General features: G+C 41.8%; 1 protein-coding gene across 1 annotated transcript in view; it reads left to right on the plus strand.

The window, feature by feature from the left end:
* The first annotated feature begins 6259 nt into the window (after window positions 1-6259).
* Window positions 6260-23302, plus strand: part of aff2 (AF4/FMR2 family, member 2) — a 178974-nt gene continuing 161931 nt past the window's right edge. Inside the window, exon 1 of the mRNA XM_070444094.1 lies at window positions 6260-6491. Coding sequence (XP_070300195.1) covers window positions 6439-6491 — 53 coding nt within the window. The 5' untranslated portion in view covers window positions 6260-6438. The remainder of the gene's footprint in view (window positions 6492-23302) is intronic.

Consider the following 23302-nt stretch of genomic DNA (forward strand, 5'->3'; position numbering starts at 1 on the left):
TTGATGATGACAGGCAGACAGACAATGGCACAAATATAGATATGTGGTGTATCGGCTTTGTTTGTTTAGATATGGAATGGCTTCCAGGAAATGTTAAATTTAGTCATATTGGCATTATGCATCCCACCAACCTCTTTTATTACAACAATATATTGGTATTTTTGACATGTTGATGACACACAGAGAATCTGCTGAATACCACCTTGATTTGTTTAGTTATGGAATGGCTACAAGGACATTTACAATTCGTCAAAACGGCATTGTATGTATCCTACTTTATTTATTTTATTTTGTAATTTAATTGGAGCTTTGAGCACACAAATACAGTATTGAAATACCGATCAATGCCAAAAAGATTTCACTGTTGAAATTAGCCAGAGGCACTTTGGTTTTGTGTTCACGGCATTATATCTTTCTCTCTTTTCACACTGAAAGCGTTCCGGATGACTGCTACTTAAGAGAGACTTTCTAGACAAAAGAATATGGAGTCTACAGCGAATAGAACTGTGCATGGCTTATAAAGAAATCAACATTACACTAGTCACTCAGAGGCACAGAACTAATGCTTATGATATTTGGCCTATGTTTTGAGGGAAAAATAACCAAAGGCAATATTTCCAGAATCATGTTCATATCAAGTGCAGCCAGTTGATGGATCACGCGCATTTATCAAACGTATATTGAATTTGGGGTGGGTAATGGAGTAATTTGATAATGGCCATAGAGAACAATGGTACTGGTCTGCTGTAAAAATAAAAAAATAAAAAAAGAGAGTTTACATTGAGCAAATGTCCCTTGGCTCTTCAGTGTTTGAGAAGAATGCGAGGAATCAGACGGGCTAAGGTAAATGGCTGTTGAATCGTGTTTTAAAAAAAAGAATACTTCATCCTCTTCCATTCTAATCTTCAATACTGCCACACAAAAATACTGTAATTTATAATGAAGACATTTAATGCATCTGGAGAGCTGGCATTTACAATGAGTTGTGTCAGAAACGAGAGAGAAAGAGAGCGAGAGAGAGAGGGAGAGAGAGAGAGCAGATTATTTAGTGGGCCTGACGAAGGTAGCTAATTAGCATCTGTCACTCAGCAGGCAGGGCTGCCGTGGAGAGGTTGATTCAGTGCCCCGCTGCCAGTGCTACTGCCAATTATCAATGAACACATTGGAGAGCCATGTTAAAGAGCTGTGTTCATATTACTATATTCTGGGGACCATGAAGACAGAAGCAATATCAATATATTTTTATTTTCACTCAAGCTGCAGTTTAAAACTGTTTCTCTAGAAATTGCATATTCATCTCAGAGATTTTTTTTTTTTTTATGAGCTGAATTTATGATACACACATCCAGAGTGATGCTGTTGCTTTGGCCTGTGGAAGCTAGTTGTGGAACTCATGCATAATACATTGATGTTGTCAGTTATACTCAGATGAACAGACAAAAATGAGCCATACTCAATCAGAAATGCAATGATACCAGCTAAATGGATCCTGCCACCCAACAATCATCCTCAGGGAGTTTTGACTGGACCTATGCGTTTTTAATGTTTACTTAAACTGCCAGACATAGGAAGTATACACAGCTCCAGTCTGAGAGGATGACTTTCGCCAGACTCACCTTGATGTTGTGGCTGCTCTGGGGTTAGTTGTGCTGATTGAGGATCTGTCTGGCTAGCCTAGGTACGTGAAATGTGCTACTGGATCTGTCTCCTTCCACCTCCTCCAGTCTGGACAGATATGATCCTGAGCCTCCACTTCGCCCTGTGAGCTAGGGTTGAGGAGAGTTGAGATTGTGTTATGAATGGGCCGACAGAAGAGGGAAGTTAGAGAGATAATTAACTCTGAAATTACAGTGGTATAATTAGGAGGTGATCCCCCTCAGACCGTATCAACTTAGCTCATAATGACTCTTTTTCATTTTAGGGAGATGAAAAGGGACACAGAGACAATTGCAGGGCCTCCTCTCACTCTGATGAGGTATTTTCCAATCACTTCTCACAGCTTCTGACAAGTGATTTAACCACAGGCAATTTCAACAAATGGCTGCTATGTCTCTTGCAGTGAAATATGTCCATGGGTGGACAAAGGGATTGGRAAAAATGTTGATGAACATTCAAAAATATAAAAAATCTCACCACCCTAGTATGGAAGAAATGATGAAGACATCTATTTTAAAACATAATTATGACAGTTGTGTACAAATACAGAACAACTCAAAAGTTTGGACACACCTACTCATTCATGTCTTTTTCTTTATTTCCACTATTTTCAACATTGTTATTTCTACTATTTTTTACATTGTTATTAATACAATTTTCTACATTTCTACCATTTTCATAAATGTTCTACATTGTAGAATAATAGTGAAGACATCAAACATTGAAATAGCACATATGGAATCATGTAGTAACCAAAAAACAAATCAAAAAATATTTTATATTCTWYAACGTTACCACCCTCTCAACCAGCTTCACCTGGAATGCTTTTCCAACAGTCTTGAAGGAGTTTCGACATATGCTTGTTGGCTGCTTTTCCTTCACTCTGCGGTCCAACTCATCCCAAACCATCTCAATTAGGTTGAGGTCGGGTGATTGTGGAGGCCAGGTCATCTGACGCAGCACTCCATTACTCTCCTTCTTGGTCAAATAGCCCTTGCACAGCCTGGAGATGTGTTTTTGGTCATTGTCCTGTTGAAAAACAAATGATAGTCCCACTAAGCGCAAACCAGATGGGATGGCATATCGCTGCAGAATGCTGAGGTAGCCATGCTGGTTAAGTGAGCCTTGAATTCTAAATAAATCACAGACAGTGTCACCAGCAAAGCAACCCCACACCATCACACCTCCTCCTCCATGCTTCACGGTAGAAACCACACATGCAGAGATCATCCGTTCACCTACTCTGCGTCTCACAAAGACACAGCGGTTGGAACCAAAAATCTCAAATTTGGACTCACCAGACCAAAGGACAGATGTCCTCCGGTCTAATGTCCATTGCTCATGTTTTTTGGCCCAAGCAAGTCTCTTCTTCTTATTGGTGTTCTTTAGTAGTGGTTTCTTTGCAGCAATTCGACCATGAATGCCTGATTCGCGCAGTCTCCTCTGAACAATTGATATTGAGATGTGTCTGTTACTTGAACCCTGTGAAGCATTTATTTGGGCTGCAATCTGAGGTGCAGTTAACTTAATGAACTTATCCTCTGCAGCAGAGGTAACTCTGGGTCTTTTCTGTATTGACTGACCTTCATGTCTTAAAATAATGATGGACTGTCATTTCTCTTTGCTTTTTTGAGCTGTTCTTTCAATAATATGGACTGTCACAACACAGTTGATTGGCTCAAATGCATTAAGAAGGAAAGAAATTCCACAAATTGACATTTAACAAGGTACACCTGTTAAGTGAAATGCATTCCAGGTAACTACCTCACAAAGCTCGTTGAGAGAATGCCAAAAGTGTGCAAAGCTGTCATCAAGGCTAAGGGTGGCTACTTTGAATAATCTCAAATGTAAAATATATTTTGATTTGTTTAAAACTGTTTTGGTTACTACATGTTTCGATGTTTGTTATTTCATAGTTTTGATGTCTTCACTATTATTCAAAAATGTAGAAAATAGTAAAAATAAAGAAAAACTCTTGAATGACTAGGTGTGCCCAAACTTTTAATTAACTGGTACTGTATATTCTAGCTACATTGTGTATGCACAATGTGTATGCACAATGTGTATGCACAATGTGTATGCACAGTACACATTGTGCATGCGCAATACATTCTATTGCAGTGTATGCACTTTAAAATGTACAAACTGCAAAGTGTATGTTAATTAGTGGTGAGACAAGGCAGGTTGTGTAAGAAAGAAAAGCATTCCCACCATGAAGGTTCAGATAAGGATTTGGGAACGGTGTTCTCCCTTTCTCCCATCTGTCTGTGCAGCCCTGTGTTTCCCCTGCAGCCGGTTTATGGGTCAACAACGCAAATGTAGTGTGGGGGCCTGGGAAGCACTGGGAGGCACCCAGAGCATGACGCAGAGCAGTGCTGGCATCTACCCCAGACTACCCCAAACAAAGACCCAACTAGAGAGACAGAGACTCTCACAGGCCCTTTCCCACCATGGCTTCGTCTATTGCCATCACAAAATACCAAAGACACCCCTAAAAATGCATGACAAACAAAGCACAGATACAGATTATTAGTGCATATCATGTTTCCCTATGCTGCTTAGTTTATTTTGTATTATTTAGCATTTCCTTCCATAAGTTGGTTGATTTTTTGGGGGGGTATAACCGAGTACTATAGTGAATTGGCTGCGTAGTTAAATAAGCATTAAGTCATGATAAAGGAGATGTCTGCTTCTCTGAAAGGCAACATTCCCCATGTGTGGCATGGTGTGTTGTGCACCTGAGCACCCTGGCATAAGAACCAACACTATTATGCCCTCCATCTCCCCTCCTCTCCTCTGCTCTCCTCCGCTGTACTGCTGTCCATACAGAACAGGCAATAAAGCAGACACTACTTGTTTCAATTTGGGCCATATGGGTTACAGATGACTCCCAGAGTATGTTTGACCAAGACATAGGTCCCTTTACTGCTGCAACCTGGTCTCAGAGCATTTTATTATTATTCTGTAATTAAATTTGGGATACTCCATTTAGTACGATATGTTACAGTTCGTATGGTTTGTATTAATTTGTGGATGTCCATCACCCATTTTATATGATATGTTATGAATTACAATTCATATTATATGTTACAAATTTGTGAAATGTACAATATGATACAAATTCTAGCTAGGTGGAAAATGTTAGCTATCTGGCTAATGTTAGCTAGGCTAGGGGTTAGAGTTAGGGGTTAGTTTAGGGTTAAGTTTAGGAGTTAGGTTAAAGGTTTATGGTTGGGGTTAGGGGAATGGTTAAGGTTGGGGGAATGGTTGGCTAAAAGGGTTAAGGTTAGGGTTAGGGTTAGCTAACATGCTAAGTAGTTGCAAAGTAGTTTAAAAGTAATAAGTAGTTGATAAGATAAAATGCTAAAGTTGTCCATGATGAGATTTGAACTCACAGCCTTTTGGTTCCTAGACATGTGCACCCATCCACCCCAAGTCTTATGTAAACATACCAAATTTAACATGTCATACTAATTTGAGTGTCCCGGATTTACTTTTACTATGTTACATCTAGTCTATGAGACCAGGCTGCTGACTATTCTGGCAGTGAGATTAATATCAACTAGGAGGTATATGCCATAAATCAGAACAGACTTCCAGGCTCTATATGTGAGGAGAAGATATGTATTGTAATAACACATTGCATTACCAACCTTTGCCACGGCATGGTAGCTAGGCAAATCACGATACAGTAGGCTAGACGTAGGCTAGATGTAGGCTAGACGTGTCTGTTTTGACGTTGCATACACTCCTGATCCATATTACAGGACCCAGTCGCCCAGTTCTATATGCTGTTAATGGAAGGACACTGTCTTTCTAGACACACATAGTGCTGATGTTTCTAATGTTTCCATCATGGCTTCCTCACTACAGTATACATCAATTTACAGAGCTCTTTCCTCCACTTCCTTACTGCCATGCCCCCTGTCTGTTCCCCACAGGGCACTGCCAAATAACTTATATCATACCTCTTTTCATTGTTATGATTACACCTGAGATTGATGAAAGCAATTGGCTCGATAAAAATATGAAATGCTATCACATGTCTCGAACATATCACCATTTACTGTGAAACTCCATGATTTATAGCACCTCTGTGTGAGGCTGTAGGGCCCAATGGGTCACAGTGTTGTCAACAACACCCATTTACAAAGTCAATATGGGTCATAGACACTAAACACAACTCCTGAACTTGCCCTAATCTATGATCAGTCAGTAGTAAAATGATCTTCAGTCAACAACTATTGTGAATAATGCTAATGCATGGTAATGCACAATTATCACACCCACTGCTTGAAAATGCATAATCTGATCATCATTTCTAAAGGGGTTATAACTTTATTATAACCTGTATAAAATAGTGTTTGTTTTCCTCATTGGCCTATTTACTATTGGCTTTTTTAAATGTATTTATTTTTTATTACATCTGAAGTTATTTTTGACAGCTGACTTTGACAACTAAAATGGGTGGGGCAAATATAATTTCAGCTAATTGGAAATGATAAACCGAATACCTCAATTTGGTGTACCCGGGCTTCATGTCGCCGCTTCTGCCTGTCAAGCTCCGCCTTCTGTTCACTGTGGAGACGCGAGGCAGGCAGGGGAGGCAGTCGCGTTTTCCTGGCTGTGTGTGTACTGTATGCCAGTTCGCCAGCGAGACCACGGTACAGTACAGTACATCTAGTTACAGTTAGCAGATCCACATAGAATTGATGTATGTAGACTGACGCATACGTTGAGCAGGCACCGGTTCCTTCCTGAATCAGACAACTGKGACCAACCATGGACCTATTCGAGTTTGACTTCTTTAGGGACTGGGAACTGGAGCAACAGTGGTACGTACAAGTGTATATTTTTATTTCCGTTATGTTTAACGTCTTTGTTTGATGCTGGGAACTGAACATCGATGCGCCCGGCTTTTGGCGTTGGGCTCCTGGAATGCTCGCATTCCTTCTCGGAACGCATTAAAGTGAGAGATGACTGTTATTAATTATTTTACAGCCCTCTTCGTGTCTACGCGGTACCTCTATTGTCATATTGTGCGTTGTAGGACAAGTAGTGGTAGAAAGTGTTCGGTGCGCACTGACATCTATGCACCTAATGCCACCTCATGAATGGGGGAAGTTCGCCCCTTTGCTGGTTTTGCGCTACATATACTACTGCATGTCTGTATGTCAGCTTCAAATTTATCGGCATCATTTGATTCGTAATTGCATAGTTTTCACCCTGAACATGGGATTCATAGGGTTTTATTGATGTCGCCAATGTAGCTGCTGTGGATAAATTGCATGACAACTGAATCAAATGCCCTTGTCTGTCTTATTATTGTTTGTAAATATCCCTGCTATTCTTTGTCAGATGCTTTACTCTAAAACACATTTTAAGCATCTGTGTAGGCCTATTGTAAAGTTTGTAATAGATTTTGTGGATCAAATAGATTGGTTGAGGATTAATCAATTAAGTAATTACCTGAACATATTCTTACACTTCAGTTTCCTCTGCTAGCATGTACATTGTCTAGTATGTACACTATTATATATTTTTTTGACCTATTGCAATAATAATATTTCTAACCATATGATGTTTTAATTTCAAATTGGTGTGCTACTAATGTTTGTATACTTTCATTTGAATGCCATTGATTCCCTAAAGATTGGGGTGTTCTATTCATTGTCAGAAGTAGCACCAACACATGGTGAGACAGTAGGAGGTAAATAACTGTGAACATGATAACTCAACCCATGAGAGCAGGGAACAGCCTTCCGGATTTTATTCTTACACCCCCCCCCCACCCCCCACTAATTTTTGTTGTTTTCCTACTTCATTCATTCATTCATCCCTCCTCTTAGTTTTCCTCTCCCCACTCCCTCGCACAATAGTTAAAACCACAGAATAATTCATACATTCAGCATCAATTGTTTTATTTTCTCATCTTAGATTAATAGACTAGGCCTACTATAGCTGATAAAGTGCTACTGTGCATTTAGACTGTTGAATTCCCACACCATCAGGGCTTGCTAATCACGTTTGTTTCCATTGCTGCTTTGTTCATTKGATGCTGCAATACTTACATTTGTTGATTTTTGAGACACCTCTTTGGTTTAGTTGTTTCCATTTAGATTCATTCAATTCAGATCATGTCTCTTCATTTCCCCTCTATCTCTGAGAGTGATAGACTGGAATGGAATGTCTAGCTATACACAAATAGCTAATTACAGCTTTCCATCAAAATACACTTTCTTGCAATGTCATATCCCCTAGGCTGTTTCACTAAATGATGAGTGATTGAGAATCTTTCATGCTGCTGTAGTTGGTTTATAATGGTTGGTGGGATCTGGAGGTAAATGTTGGGTGTGTTCAATGTGACCACAGTAGCATGATCTGTTTAATAACCAGATCACACCTTAGGCCTACCTGCAAGAGTTAAATAATTTGATGGAGGCTACCTTGGTATTACACAATTCAGCTTGAAGGACAGGCACGAATGAGATATGTTTGTTTACATATATTTTTATTACAGCAAATAAGAAATAGAAAAAGCTGTACGTGTCTTCTTTGCACATATCATCATGTATAATCTCTCACATAGTGTAGATGATTTCCATTGATTGATGCCTGCCATTACTATACTGCTTTGGCTTCTTAAATAGGTTTTTCTTTCCGCTTCACAACTAGAATGTGTGATAGTGATGTGAAATCATGTCCACCTCTTAAGCCAAGGGCAATATCCCAACACGGATATTGATTATAATTTGATTACTCTCATGCTGGTTTAGGTAGAGCAAGTGTTGGGTATAATCAAGTCAAATTCAGTCAGTTCCACGGTGAGAAGGAGTCAGTGAGGTGGGAAATGAGCTCCAGAGAGAGAGAGAGAGAGAGAGAGGGCGAGAGAGAGAGCAGGGTGTACAGAGGGAGTGACGGACTGAGAGTGCCACCACACAACACTACACCACACCAGCAGTAGTGAGAAAAGATGAGGCTGGGTGCTGGGGATATGTGGAGGGCTAGGGCCGGTGGTGTAGTTGTGCTTCGCTCCAATCAGCCAGTCATATATTATGGCTTCAGCACCAGTAATAGCAGTTAAACCTCATTTGATGAAGGTCATGGTCCTCCCCTTCTTTCCATAATGGTTTCTCGTCACTCAAGGGGGAATTAGCAGATAGACGGGGAATTGACGCCTGTGTGTGGGTATATATGCCTGGACTACTGTACTGTACACGGCGATGCTTCACTCTGTTGGCATTGTGAGGGAAAATTAGAAGTCATTAAAGTAACACCTACAAATAATGTGTGCTAAAGCCTGTTTTATGGACATCCACACCTTGGAATGGGTTTAACTCAGCCCTTTAAATAAGGCCTAGCTATTTATTGTCACGTTCTCTTTTAATTTTCGAGCTACATTATGACTTGACTGATCCCCAGGGATTACCCTATGACTCCAGTGTTTCTCGTGAAATAGTCATTTTCCCTTTTACTTGTACTTCTCAGCAGGGATTGCTGTCCAAATAATTCATTTTTATTTGGCTGGAAATGTGTAAAGCCTCGCAGCGTTGCCGGACGGTGAAAATAGAAAAAGAGAGTCTCTTTGAGGCTATGTGGGTATTGGATATGTAAAGTGATACCGGCAAGGTCTCTGCCTGGTGAATCAGGATGGAAGGAAAAATAAAATCTACTTCTACTGATATTCTCACCAAAGGGGCCCAAGAGCTCTGTAATTCTGAACCGACGTGTCTGGGGGATTACGCTATGCTGCTAGCGCGGCAATATCAATGGATAAAGAAAACGCTTCTGAATTAAATAGTATAAAGACTTATTAAGATGGTTCAACGGACCATCATAATTATTAGATAAAAGATAAAATAGATAAAAATAGATAATAGATAAAAATACACTGTACACTGTAGTGTAATTCAGACCTTTGAGCAAATACATACATTAGAAGTGGATGTGAGGTGTACAGTATGATGACTATTATGTGTGGACATAATGGGTGTCTTATTGCTGTAATATAAGATAGTGCCCATAGAGCAGTGGTTGTTGTATGTAACACTGGGCTTTCTGTGGATGTATATAACCCGGTCTCAGTTCTACATTTATATTTTTTCAGTTTGGTCAAAATCTGTTTTCAGAATTTCTCCACATTTTTGTAAGCTGTGCCTTCCAGTCCCTTTTCTGCAGTTTAGTCACAGGGATTTTGTTTTCTCAAGGCCTGCAGCAGACCCACCACATTCCGCCCTGGTGCGCAGACCACAGCTGGGGGGCCACATATTATAAAGTGCACCCGAGGAGCCTCTCTCAATGCCAATCTCATTTGTGCCCGGCGTGAAGAGACGGCCATGCCAGGCGGCCTGGTGGCATCTCTCTGCCCGTCCACCTCCTTTACGCTCCGTCACCGTGACACGGGTGCAGGCTCGCAGTGGTTGGCATCCTGGCTCTGCCTGACAAGTCCGCTGCCTCGAGGACTCGTTCTGCCATCTGCCAATGAGCAGCGAGTGCTGTGGAATGATAAAGCAGAGCCTCTCAGTGATCATGCGCTGTGGAGACTAAAGGTGAGGGTATCATGGCCCTTCTGCCCTCCGGTCCAGTGTGCAATTAACAAGTTCATCTGGAGCAGCTCTTCCTGTCAGACCTGGGAGACCTCACCTCACTAATATCCACCTGGCCTCGGCCAAGAGCTGGACTGAAGCTGGCAGAGGGGAGAGGCCGGGGAGGGGGGGGGCGGCGGCAGTATTTGATATGTGTCTCAATCAAAGGATTTCTCTTTTGTCCTTGGCTGGGTGTAAATAGCCTGTGGTGGTGTTGGAAAGTGTATATTTCTGTGATGGAGAGAGAAAATTATTACTGTAAGTACAAAACAGTAGAGGAGGAATTGTATACAAATTGTATACAAATAATCCTCCTTGACTGTCTAGTAGCCTGTCTAGTGTGACGTAGCGGATGAGAGTAACCTTATGGCGCCTACTACAGAACTATAGGATCAGACCACCCCCCCACTTCCTCCCTACTACGTGCACCCCTGCATCGTACAATCAAAAAGCATGTGCCTACCTTTGTCATCACACCTGTCTGTCACAGTCTATCAGGCCTTACTCTGTCCTCCATTAGTTCCTCAGTACAGTGTTGGAGGGGAGGAGAGGGCATTCCCTAAGACTAGGCTCAGGCAAATAAGACCCCGACTTCCAGTCCTTCACTACCAGCTATCCCGAGCCATCTAAGATCCTGGATTCCTGGCAGGCACTCCTCCTAGCACCCTCTACAGTTCATAACTCTGCACTAATTAGTGCACTAATTAATAAGGACTGTAGTGATGGCAAAAGTGAGGTAAATGGGAATTTAACAGGCTTGGCCAAGCAGGCTTGACACTGTTCTCACACCGCCATGTGAGCAGAGAGGAAAGGCTGGTGTGAATGTGAATGTGGAGGAGACCATGTGAAGGGGGAAGAAGAGTCAAGACTCTATGCACGCTTGAATGGACAGACTGGTTTTTAAATATTTGGTACACTACCCTCCTTCTAATCTGTTACAATGTTGTAATACTTAGTTCATCATCATGTTACTTTCTATTAACTGTGTTCTTCTTGGATAAGGACTATGTAGCTTATTACACCAAGCCCTGCTTAGGGGAAAGCTCTATCAACTCTGGGAATTGAGTTTTATTGAATTCCAGCTGATAGGACTTGAGTGAAAATTTGAGTGCCTTCTAAGCACTAGCTGTTCTTTGGGGAGAAATGCTGCTTTATTATGTGCTGTATTTTCTCTGTTTGTATCGGCTTTTGACGTCCCCGTGGACTTTCACATATTTAGTTGACACTTCATTCATTCTGTTGTTATTAAGCCTCTACCACCAAAACCTAGAACATTTTAACAGTTCTCAGAACAGTAAGTGTTAGAGAAGTTAAACAGGTTCATTAGAGCAAAGCAGTAATGAAACTAACAGCTCTGACATTTTCTCTCATCAGCTGCCAAGGTTGTATTAACTTGGTGGAATAAACCCACTTCTGAGATAACCATTCAAACGATAATTGAATTAAACAAGCTAAAAACATTTGCCTGGTGAAAATAATTGAAATCTACAAGCAAATAAATTTGAGCACGGGTCCTCGTCAAGGCTGCCGTGTTGTATCGTCACCTGATTGGTCGGGCTATAGCTTGAGTACCTCCGAGTTAATAGCATGCCTTACTGCCACTGAGCAATTTACTTTCCAACTTCAAAGGTCAGTGCCTCCMTTGAAAGCAGTGTATGACAAATAAGATGATTCAGTGGAGCCAGGCGAGGAATGGTCGAGATCTTTTTTCTCTCATGGTAAATCAGTTTGTTTTAGGATGACCTTTCGTGATTGGTCCAGTGTAAGCCAAAGGAAATGGCAAATTCTTTCAAGTGAACATACTATTCATGGCCATTTGGAATAAGCAACGGTATTTGTCTCTTCTGCCAGAGAACTGAGCTTGTTGTGACATTATTTCACTGTTTGCTTTGTGAAGCCGTTCTGAATAGGCTCGGAATTGACATGCTGGATAAGTGACCGGCCAACATTGTACAATGTAATGAGCTGTATAGAACACAGGTTTACTAATACTGTATGTCAACTCCCTCTAGACTTTATCATCACACAGCTGCTTTGCTTTTATAGGGTGCAACACAATAAGTTACAATATAATATTATTAATCTACATTTAATTATGAATGAGCTAGTACAGTTTATGATCATAGAGTATTCACACATACTGAATGCAAGTAACTTCCTCCCCCCATCCTCCTCATCACTGTAGAAAAAGGGAGAGGTAGCTAGTGGAATATATTTGCAGGCCCTCTCCACTCCGGCAGAGAGCACAAAGGAAGCCTGGTGTCTGGCTGCCTGTGAATGAATCACACCTTGTTTGTTTGGGGAGACAGACAGAGGAGCAGTGAGAACTGCTAAAGCTCTGCACACCAAACACCTTGGCAGCAAGAGACACATCACCAGGCTTTCCACTTTTACCCAGGCCCCTCAAATCATCCTTTATTTACCTAGTGCTCAGACTGTCTTAATTATAATTATGTGTACCATTTTACCAAGGTGTATAATTTGTGTTCCCCTTTGTCAGTGCTACTATTCAGTACCAATGCTATTCATTGTCTGTTCAGGTACGGTTTATTCAGTGTTGTAATGTAATTGTGTGTTACACAGTATTTTCAATATTCCCCATGCACCCCAAAAATCTGATGGGGCAAAAAGTACGTGAGGATGACTGGGGGGTGGTCCGGAGGCGGAGAATTTTGAATTCTTCAAACACCCGAAACAGCTTTTCTCCTGCAATCTAGAGCCAAAATCATTATGCTTAATTCTATGTATTTTTATGCATATCGAAGCATACTGTGCCTCTTGAGCTGTCTGCATCCTCCTGACTGAATATGCTTTTTTTGCATCTCTGCTAAAATCTGGGTAAAAGATTGAAAGGAATGTGAGGTCTTATTCAGTACATTTAGTTATTGCTTGCTTTTCTAAACTCTACCACCCTTGCCAGCAGGTATGCCAGGTAAGATAGTTAGAACAGCTAGCTACTCTAACTTGATTGATAGCCTGAAATGGCTTCTTGGCAGCTAGTTATTAGRATGGGAGATTGGGAACCTATCTGGGCTAGCTGAACATTATTTATATTTTTTTACAGGACAAATCTTAGGGGGCAAGTGCYCTTATGACGCCTCTGCCCCTATGCATTGTTGTTGTATCATGCCAGAGTACATTGCACTCAGCATACACAGAAAAGCAGTGAGAAGAAAAGCAGATGTACCTATTTGCTGTCACTAGGCTAGTGTGTGTGACAGAAGAGGCTGCTGTGTGACATTACTGTCATCTTCAGAGCAGCCCAGTGCAGTGTAGACCAGGGAAATGACAGTCCCAGTGGCTTTTACTGTCTGATAAAGATCACTCCACAATGCACATCTGCCTTACCACCAAAAAATAGATAAGGGAAGAATAACATCCAAAATGACTTGAATATAAAGAGCTACTGTATCTGCTCTTTTAAAGTCCCTGTGTTGTTAAGTGTAGTGAGCAACAAAAGGAATAACATGGGGAGGAACAGGCTGCTGTTATCTGTAGAGGAGATATACAGTCACCTGGTGATTGGGACATTTTGATGGGAGCCACTCTGAGTAGGTTGAGGTTTGAGACTGAGACTCACTTAAAACAAATGCAATGGTAGAGTATACAAACCACAGGGCATAATACATAACACAATGCATTTCTGCTTTTGTCATTATGTAAGATATGAAATAACTTATTGCACTCAATTGGTATTTGAAATTGTAATAATAAGTMATTTGCCTGTTATGAGATTAACACAATGTATTCTGCTCCAAAACATTTGAAATGCCTACTCAATGGATTAACTTGGGAATTAAATATGTTTTTTCCACACAATTTGGGACAATAGATTTTATGGATATTACTATGCCGTTAAACATAAGCTATCAAAGTAGACTTCTAATACTTTTGTCACTCATATTAGTCCTCTGTTATTAGCTCATTGCCAGATGAAACACTTTTCTCTGGATAATGTCATTGTAGCTTTTATGCTCTTTTGGGAGTTATTTTCCTAATATCACAGTGGAGAGAATGGGGATCTGGGTAAAACCCCAATTAAGTCAGGCAGTTTGTTTAGTTTAGTAACACCCCTCGCCACACTAAAAACCCCAAAGAAAACACATCTCATGGTGGGAAGACTTAGGTGATTCTACAAGGTTAGTTGCTGGAGGAGAATAACACTATACTGTGGAGTTTTCACATAGCTCCCCTTTGATAAACTATTTCCAATTGCCCTTGAATTGAATCACTGTGATAAATTCAGCAAAATAGAGCTATTGCTTTTGCCATTATAGATCCCTGTGCTTCAGAGCTGTCAGACCTGGAATACGTGAGATATTCATAGAATCGTCTGTTATTTCTCTCAAACTTCAAACGCTGTGTTCCTTTGTGTCGGCATAGTTAGCAGCCGTTGCTGCCACACATTCACTCCAAGGTAGAGAAATGTCACAGGCTGCCATGGTTTTGTAATACATATTCATGCATAAATAAACAGCAATGAATCACAGCCTAGCCTCTTTATAATGGAAGTGTTTGTGACACATCCATTGTTGTCATGAACCGAAATACGAAATAAACACGGAAGAATATAAGCCAAAGCCTTCATTGACATGCAACGCTCTAGGCAGGTGGATGTTGGTCTTTTACGACACATAGCCTAATCTTCGGAGCTTCCTCTTGCATTTTCTTCTTCTTCTTCTCTTTTGTCCCCTCAAGCGTTACAGATGCATCCAAGTTGACACGGGATGACGGGCTAGCACGTGAAGTGTGTGTGAAGCGTGTGTGGACCTCCCAGACCACTAACGTTATCATCATGGCTAATGTTTCAGCCATGCCTTAGTGAAGGAGACAGATGAACTTTTGATACTGTGGGGGCCTATAGCAGTGGCTGGTCTAGTTTACGCTGCTGTCTAACTGTTAGTAACAGTAAGTCAGCTGTGCCTTTCTCTGTGCAATATGTCTGAACGTAAAGGGTGGTGTCAAGGTTGACAACTTAACAACTTAGCATAAATATATTAGCTTTTTTATTTCAGCCCCGCCGCTGTAACTCTGTTCCTCTGGCTCACAGCAATGTTTTCACAGTAAAGAGGCAGACTTTAGCATCACATTAGTACTTCTTTATTATTTGTCTTTTACTTGAAGCTCTTGTAGAATTCCCTGAAGCTCTTCGCATTATCTGAACCTAGTGGGATTCCTCGCCGCCTTCTCCCTGTGTGAAAAATCAAACCTTTTAGTGAAAAAGTGCCGCAGGGATTTCTAGCTAAAAGGCCTGTGTGGCTGTGAAGACTGAGAGAGACCCAGGAATCGGTAGCTGGGCTGGGAGGGAAGTCAACAAGCAAATGCCGGGAGAAAAACGTCATCAATTGAGGAGTGATGGCCACTTCACGGGGGCCTGGCGTTGGTGATTTATGGCATGTTTCTGTTTTCCCAGCATGCCTTTTCACAGATCTCATGGCATTGACGTATTACTCTAAGTGTGAACAACATACCTGTTAGAAATCAATTTGACATTTTTTTGTTGAGTGGCCTGCTAGTTGACAAGACCAGAGGAAGTGTGTAGTGCATGTTTGTGGCCACACCCTCATTGATATTTTGCTATTCATCTCTGCTCTAATTTCTGTCTTCCTCCCGAGCCGGACACACAGCAGAGTTGTATTTAACCAGCTTTATTGTGATGTGACAAAGATGGATGTGACATTGTCCTCTATTGCCCGCCAGAGTGTGTGAGTGTTAATGAAGCCATTAGCACAGTCCGAGCCACTGGAGAGAATAGTGAAATTACCATTATTCTGCAGCCATTAAGCCATAATATGCCACCGTCTCTCCATACTCAACTCCTCCCCTCCTTCTCTTTCTCTTTTTACCTTTATCTCTCTCTCTTTCTCTCCCTCCCTTTCCTTCCCTCTCTTCTCCTCATATGTGCTACCTCCCTCTCTCTTTTTCTTACGCTGTCTCTCTGTCACTGTCACACTGATCCACTCCTGCTGTCATTTAAAGCTTCATTAATTCATTTGCTATCAAAAGCAGTTAGGTGCAAAAAAGACTGGCGGTGTTCATAATATTGTATCTTCGAATTACCATCCTCACACACTGGCTCCAGAATGCACTCTGTCTCTCTTTCTCTTTCTCTCTAAAAGAGACCTTCATAAAAAAAGCAAATGGCCTATACAATTCATGAATCTTATTACCTCCAAATCCCGTTTGTCATGTGCCTAAAGAGACAGAAGTCTGTTTTCCTGACACAAAAGCAAGAAGATCCCACTGCTAACCTTGATTTGATTTGAAGTTTTCTAAACTCTCTTTTTTTCTTGCTGGGGATGGAGAGTGGGATGCGTTCTTCTGGCTGTTCCTGGTATTGTGTAGGCTTTGGCTCCCAGATTATACACACCCTGGAATGCCTGCAGCTCTCTGTCGCTCTTGTTTGCTGACGGACTGTGACTAATTACAAACGATTTTAATTAAAGAGGTAAAGCTTCTCTCCAGCGGACGTCTGGGGAGTTGACAGGGGAATGGTTTCTGGGAGGCGTTGCGGGTGAAGCAGTTGTGATGTCTTACGTCTGCTGCTGCTTCCCACAGCTGTTTGGATGCTCAATATCAAAACGCCGCTAGGAGACAATGGTGGCCCCACATAACGCTAGGAAGTCCACGACGGAAGCGGGACAAACGCCATATGACCACATTCACTACATTACCAAAATGAGGTGGACACCTGCTCGTCGAACATCTCATTCATAAATCATGGGCATTAATTTGGAGTTGGTCCCCCCTTTGCTGCTATAACAGCCTCCACTCTTCTGGTTAAGACTTTCCACTTTCCATTGTAACATTGCTACAGGGACTTGCTTCTATTCAGCCACAACACCATTAGTGAGGTTAGGCATTGATGTTGGGCAATTAGGCCTGTCTCACAGTCAGTGTTCCAATTCATCCCAAAGGTGTTCGATGGGGTTGAGGTCAGGGCTCTGTGCAGGCCAGTCAAGTTTTTCTTGGTGATCATGGTGATCTTAGGCTTGTGTGCGACTGCTCGGCCATGGAAACCCATTACATAAAGCTCCCAACGAACAGTTCTTGTGCTGACGTTGCTTCCAGAGGCAGTTTGGAACTTGATAGTGAGTGTTGCAACTGAGGACAGACGATTTTTACTTGCTATGCGCTTCAGCACTCAGCGGTCCCGTTCTGTGAGCTTGTGTGGCCTACCACTTCGCGGCTGAGCCGTTGTTGCTCCTAGACGTTTCCATTTCACAATAACAGCACTTACAGTTGCCCGGGGCAGCTCTAGCAGGGCAGAAATTTGACGAACTGACTTGTTGGAAAGGTGGGATCCTATGACGGTGCTACATTGAAAGTCACTGTGCTCTTCAGTAAGGCCATTCTTTTGCCAATGTTTGTCTATGGAGATTGCATGGGTGTGTGCTGTCACCAATGCTGTCACCAATTGTATACACCTGTCACCAATGGGTGTCGCTGAAATATCCGAATCCACTAATTTGAAGGAGTGTCCACATACTTTTGTATATATAGTGTATAAATTCTCCTTTCGCTGTATGACCTGTCTAGAATAGATCAAGTCAACATGCTTCAAACGTACACTAACATTAGCAATAGCACACTTTGTTTGACACCAAGTTTGTCCTCAGTTGGCTTGATACAGAGAAACCACTTTCACGAATGCAGAGAAAAGAGAAACAGAGAAAAGCATTGACTGGGTCAATGAAAAGCAGAGGAGTAAGGCATTTCTGGTCTGGCAGCATGAGAAATCTTTACAGGAAGTGTCCATGGCACACAGGAAGCAGCGAGTGTGTTGGGACAATGACCCAGCCTCTCTGTGTTCATTGATTGGCCGAGAGCAGGTTTGTGCTCCCAATTAACATTGTTCAGTTTCATTACGGTCATATTAGACACAGTCGGCTTCTGCTGATCCTGACTAAGAATCCAGTAACCGGGAAATCAATTAGAACAAAAGAATGGCTACTGCCTCTCTGCTGCCTCTCCTAAAAAACAGACAGACAACCAGTTAACTGGGGCCGCAGCGGAGTGGTTTTGGCAATAACGGCATCGTTTATGGATTATGACTCTCTGGGTGCGCTGGTCAAGTGTGATTTCTTATATTGAATTAACTTCAGTAGGATGGCGGTTAGTGTAGTTGAACACATCAATTCCATATTGTTACTGATCCCAGGCTATGATAGCAGAAACATTAGACTTGTCTCAAGTCATTAGGTATTCATTGGCTGGCTGAGCTGTAGCTAATCACCAGCATCTTAATTGGTTACAACAAGAGAGATTATTTTTTTAAATCATACATTTAGCAAAACAGATTATTTAATGATATTTTGGGATAAACATTATTATCATATTCCCATCATTATAATTCTCCTTATTCCATGATGTCACTTACTATCTATGCCATTGGCAGTATGTGTGTGCTGTTTGGTGGAAAGTGTGTTTAGAAGCTTAGTAAAGTGATATATGATTGGTTAGGTCTGTGTGTTTTGGGCCGGTGTGTGTCACAGCTCCCCCTCATCCAGGTTTCTGGGAGCGAGTCTCTTCCCAGTCCCCTGTGTGGCGTAGTTCCAGGTCGCGTCCTGGTGGCTCTGGTGGCTCTGTGGCTGCAGATAACAGGGGGCTGGCAGGCGTGTGCACGGCCATGGCAGCCTGCGGTCTCACACCGCTGCACCTCTGGCTGCCAGGGGGGCTAGCACTGGCTCCCTTGCTAGTATTAACACACACGCACGCACGCACACACACACCCCTCCCTCCATACAACACATCAACACACACTTATGTCTAACATAGCTCACCTCTATCTGCCACCCCTCTACTGGCCTCCCCTCCAGACCCACATTGTTGCCATAGCATGTAAGAGAGACCAGTTTGGGAGGCAGTTTAACCTATGAACAATTTATGATTGGATTCATTATTTTATCAAAAGATTGCATTTTTGGCTGTATAGCATTCAAGAGTATGTGCAATTCCATTTTAACAGAATGATGCTGAGACTGATTTTTCACCTTAAAATGTATGTCAAACAAAAAACATTGATTGCAAAGTTAAACAAACCATACAACTTTATGCACAAGGACTACTTTCAACAATTTCTACTGAACATTTTAGAGTAGAGTTCAATACAGTAGAGTACAGTTCAATTCAGTTCGGTACAATACAGTGCATTATACTGTAGTGTGCTCTATTGTACAGAAGAAGTACTGTACTGACCTACAGTATACTCTACTTTTTTTTACTGTACTGTACTGTAATGTGCTGTCCAAACTTGTGAAACATAGACGTATATGATTGGTTTATATTTAGACTGACCAAATTTCACATCCGTGGACGTTTTAGTGCTCAGTGGTTGAGTATGCTGGTTGCAGTAAATGGAAAGAGAGGGCTCATGGATAGGTGATAGTAAGAGCTGGGAAAGGTGACATTAACTGGAGTGTCAAGGCTCAGGAGAAGACAGTTTCGAAGTAACAAAAGTTGTTTACAAAAACAGGGGGGCAGGCAAACGACAGGTTAAGGGCAGGCAAATGTCAGTAGTCCAGAGCAGAATCCGACAGGGGCAGAACGACAGGCAGGCTCAAGGTCAGGGCAGGCAGAATGGTCAAAAACCGGGAAAGCTATAGACAGAAAGGAGCACGGAATAAACCACTGGTAGGCTTGACAAAACAATACGAACTGACAACAGACAAACAGAGAACACAGGTATAAATACACTGGGGATAATGAGAAAGATGGTCGACTCCTGGAGGGGGGTGGAGACAAGCACAAGGACAGGTGAAACAGATCAGGGTGTGACATGGAGAGAGAGAGAGAGAGAAATAAACAAAATTGTTATCAGTAAAAACACTATAACTAATTATAACTAACTTATAACTAATTTTTATTATCCTCCTTCCTCATGAGGGAGAGAAATTAGAAATAATCTTACAAATATGTAGGGGGAACAGAATGACAAGACACTAGGCAATAATTCTGCAAAATTAAATAAACATGTTGATATTATTTGGAAATGGTCTTCGACATTATTGTTTTGTTTTAATGTATTTCTAATAGCTTTTAAGACTTTTTCTGGTCGACGTTTTCTAAGATCACTTTTCCATCTGTTTGATCAGACACTAAAGCCTTAGCTTTTTCCTAATTTTAGGATGCAATATGGTGGGAAAATGTATATATGCCTTAATAAAAAAAATAGACTGAGCTTTCATTTGACACCAAATGTCATGTGTTCCTATGAATTTCACATGCTACCTTGAGTTCTCAGTCACCTCCGAGTTCTGACACAAGTTAAAAGATTGCTTACTTTCTTCAACAAGAGAGCCAGTCACATAGTTCCTTTTCAAAAATGTCAATACTTTTTCTGTCTGCCCTATCCCTGAGGAAGGCCATTTAGCAGACCAAGCCACATACTGTAGCTCTAGTTGCAACATTTCAATACCTTTTCTTTTCCTCAATAAAGGACCGCAATCTAGGCTTTGAAGCTCGTCTGGTTTAGAGGCAACAACAGTCTTTTTGTAAAGTATCTGTATTACCTCAGTATATTCATGCTTACAGACTTACAGAGGAGAATAACAACGAAGTACACACAGAGGCAAATCGACCAAAGGTGCCGCTTTGCTAAATTATGCACTGCTTCTCCAACCGCTTGGCATCAAGCTATCGGTCGCCGCTGTGCCGGCCTGAAATGGCAGAGGAGACTAAAAGGCAATTTTATTATTTTGATAATGTTGATTTTATTGGAAAATCAATGGACTCCAACTATGCATGTACGCTCTGGGTATTTGTACAGGATGAATGTAGACATATGCAGTGTATAGAAATGTAATTAGTATTGAATGGGGAGCAGGGAGATGGATCCAGTGGTCTCTGACAGACAGCGATTGGAAGGTCAGACGCTTGAATGGAGCCACTGACCCCAGTTGAGAGGGGACTTGAGGGAGACAGCGGGCGCAATCCATCGAGCGGAAAAACCCACAACGCACCACCATGTCTGACCACCGCGGCTTCCGTGACCTTTCTGAGAGGTGGAGGAGCTTTCCACGCACCCAGATCACTGCCCCTCTTATCTGATGGTGTCAGAGCATGTCATGCATGAGTGGTTGGTGTGTGTAATGTGTTTGCCTGGCGTGGATGTGGGTGGTGTCTAATTTGTTTGAGAGATGTTGTTGACTGTAGTGGGCAGTGATGTGTCTAATAGAGAGAAGCTAACATGGCTCAACCAGACTGGTGTTAAGAGGTGCTAGGTGTTAGTTCCTTTTTTCCCTCGTCTCTGCTCCATTTGTCGTGGCGACATATATAAGAGGGGCTTGTTGTTAGTGCTAAATGGCCTGCAAAAATGATACACCTTCTGCTGTGGGGGTGTTTGTGGAGTGCTTGATTACGTTCTCTCTCAGTGAGCGGAGAGAGCGGAGGGCTGTGGAGCGCTGCGGGGTGAGACTGGGGCTCTTTGTGAGGCCAAACACAGAGACAGTGTGTGAGGAGAGAGAGTGGCCAGTCTCTGGAGCATGCTCATCCGACATGCATGGGAATGAGAGAAAGAGGAGAGGAGACCCTGTCTGCCTGACACTCTGCTCTGTCTCTTCTGCTTCGTCTTAGGGTGGATAAAACAGCATTGACACTGCACTGATAAAATAGTACATTATTTTCACCAGTTAAATGTCTTCCATACATTCAATCAATCAATCAAGTTTATTTTATATAGCCCTTCGTACATCAGCTAATATCTCGAAGTGCTGTACAGACACCCAGCCTAAAACCCCAAACAGCAAGCAATGCAGGTGTAGAAGCACATTGTTTGTGTGGTTTGATAGCTTATTGTTGGCAGTGGCACTAGCCTAAAACCTGGCACCAGAGTGTTTTACCATTTTGCCTTAAAATGTATTTTCCATGATTGATGCAATATTGATGATACTGATTGGTGTGACTTTGAGGGGGGCTTGTCCCTGTCACAGGAGAAGGGAAGATGTCTTCATCTCACTCGTCATCTGTGTTGTTTCTCTCCTCCTCCTCTTCCCTTTGTCTCTCAGTGTGAGTCTGTGAGTGTGTGTGACTGGAGCTGTTAGAAGCAGTGGGGATCTCGTCACTCCCCGGTCCAGACATTTAACACACAGTGAGAGCTTTAAATAAGTAAGCCATCGCATGTGAAGAGTTGAGATGAAGAGGAAAGAGAGTGCTGCCTGGCTGTCTGTGTGATGCTACATATAATCAGGCCCTCCGCTTTGTTTAGTACTCACCATCATTAAGAGTCATGCTGTTGTCAGATCATGATATTATAGAGGCTATAGAGGGTTTAGATGGGTTTGTTTACCCCTGTCAAAGGATATTATCATAACCTTAAATGTCAATTAATGTCTGTAAATAGTGCAAAGTACATGCAGCCCAGGAGGGTATATCAAATGCTTTGGATAAGGTGGAAATAAAGATCACATTTCTATCGCTTTCTCTCTGCTCAGTTTTTCCCACATAAGCCGGACAATGAAATATTATTGCTAGTAAGTCCGATGCTTTATTTGATGTTTATTGAAGACAAGAAACAACTTCTCTAGTTTTAATCAGCCTATGTGGCATCGATATTAGTCAGAAACATTTATTCTAGTGTCCAAATTGACAACAAAATATAAATAGGATAATTTTGGTCATGATGTCAGTCTCATCCAAAACGGAGTTTTGTTAGTGAGTTTGTTATGACTTGAGGGTTGGGTTTTGATTTCGACAATGCTCACTTGCCCACTTACACAGCTGCGCTGATTGCACTCTGTCCAGTCCTACCACAGAACACACAGACAGAGATACAGACTGCCCAGCAGCGCAGGGGATCGGATTGGACTGTTTACATAAGACAACACGTCACACATTTTTTTTACTTGAGAAATACTGCACCAGACACCTTAGCTAGCTAAAACCTCCTCGGAAAAAACATCTAAATGAATCACAGATTCCTTGAGTCTTAGATTCATTCTGACATTTTTGAGGAAGGGATACTGGCTTTGTTCTTATGGTGTCTCATCGGGGACAATCATATGTAACTGCCACATCGAACCACACCCCAAAGAATGAAATATTGTTTTTCTTAATGTGCAACA

This window comes from Salvelinus sp. IW2-2015, linkage group LG6.1 (assembly GCF_002910315.2).
Source record: "Salvelinus sp. IW2-2015 linkage group LG6.1, ASM291031v2, whole genome shotgun sequence".
Taxonomy (NCBI): Eukaryota; Metazoa; Chordata; class Actinopteri; order Salmoniformes; family Salmonidae; genus Salvelinus; species Salvelinus sp. IW2-2015.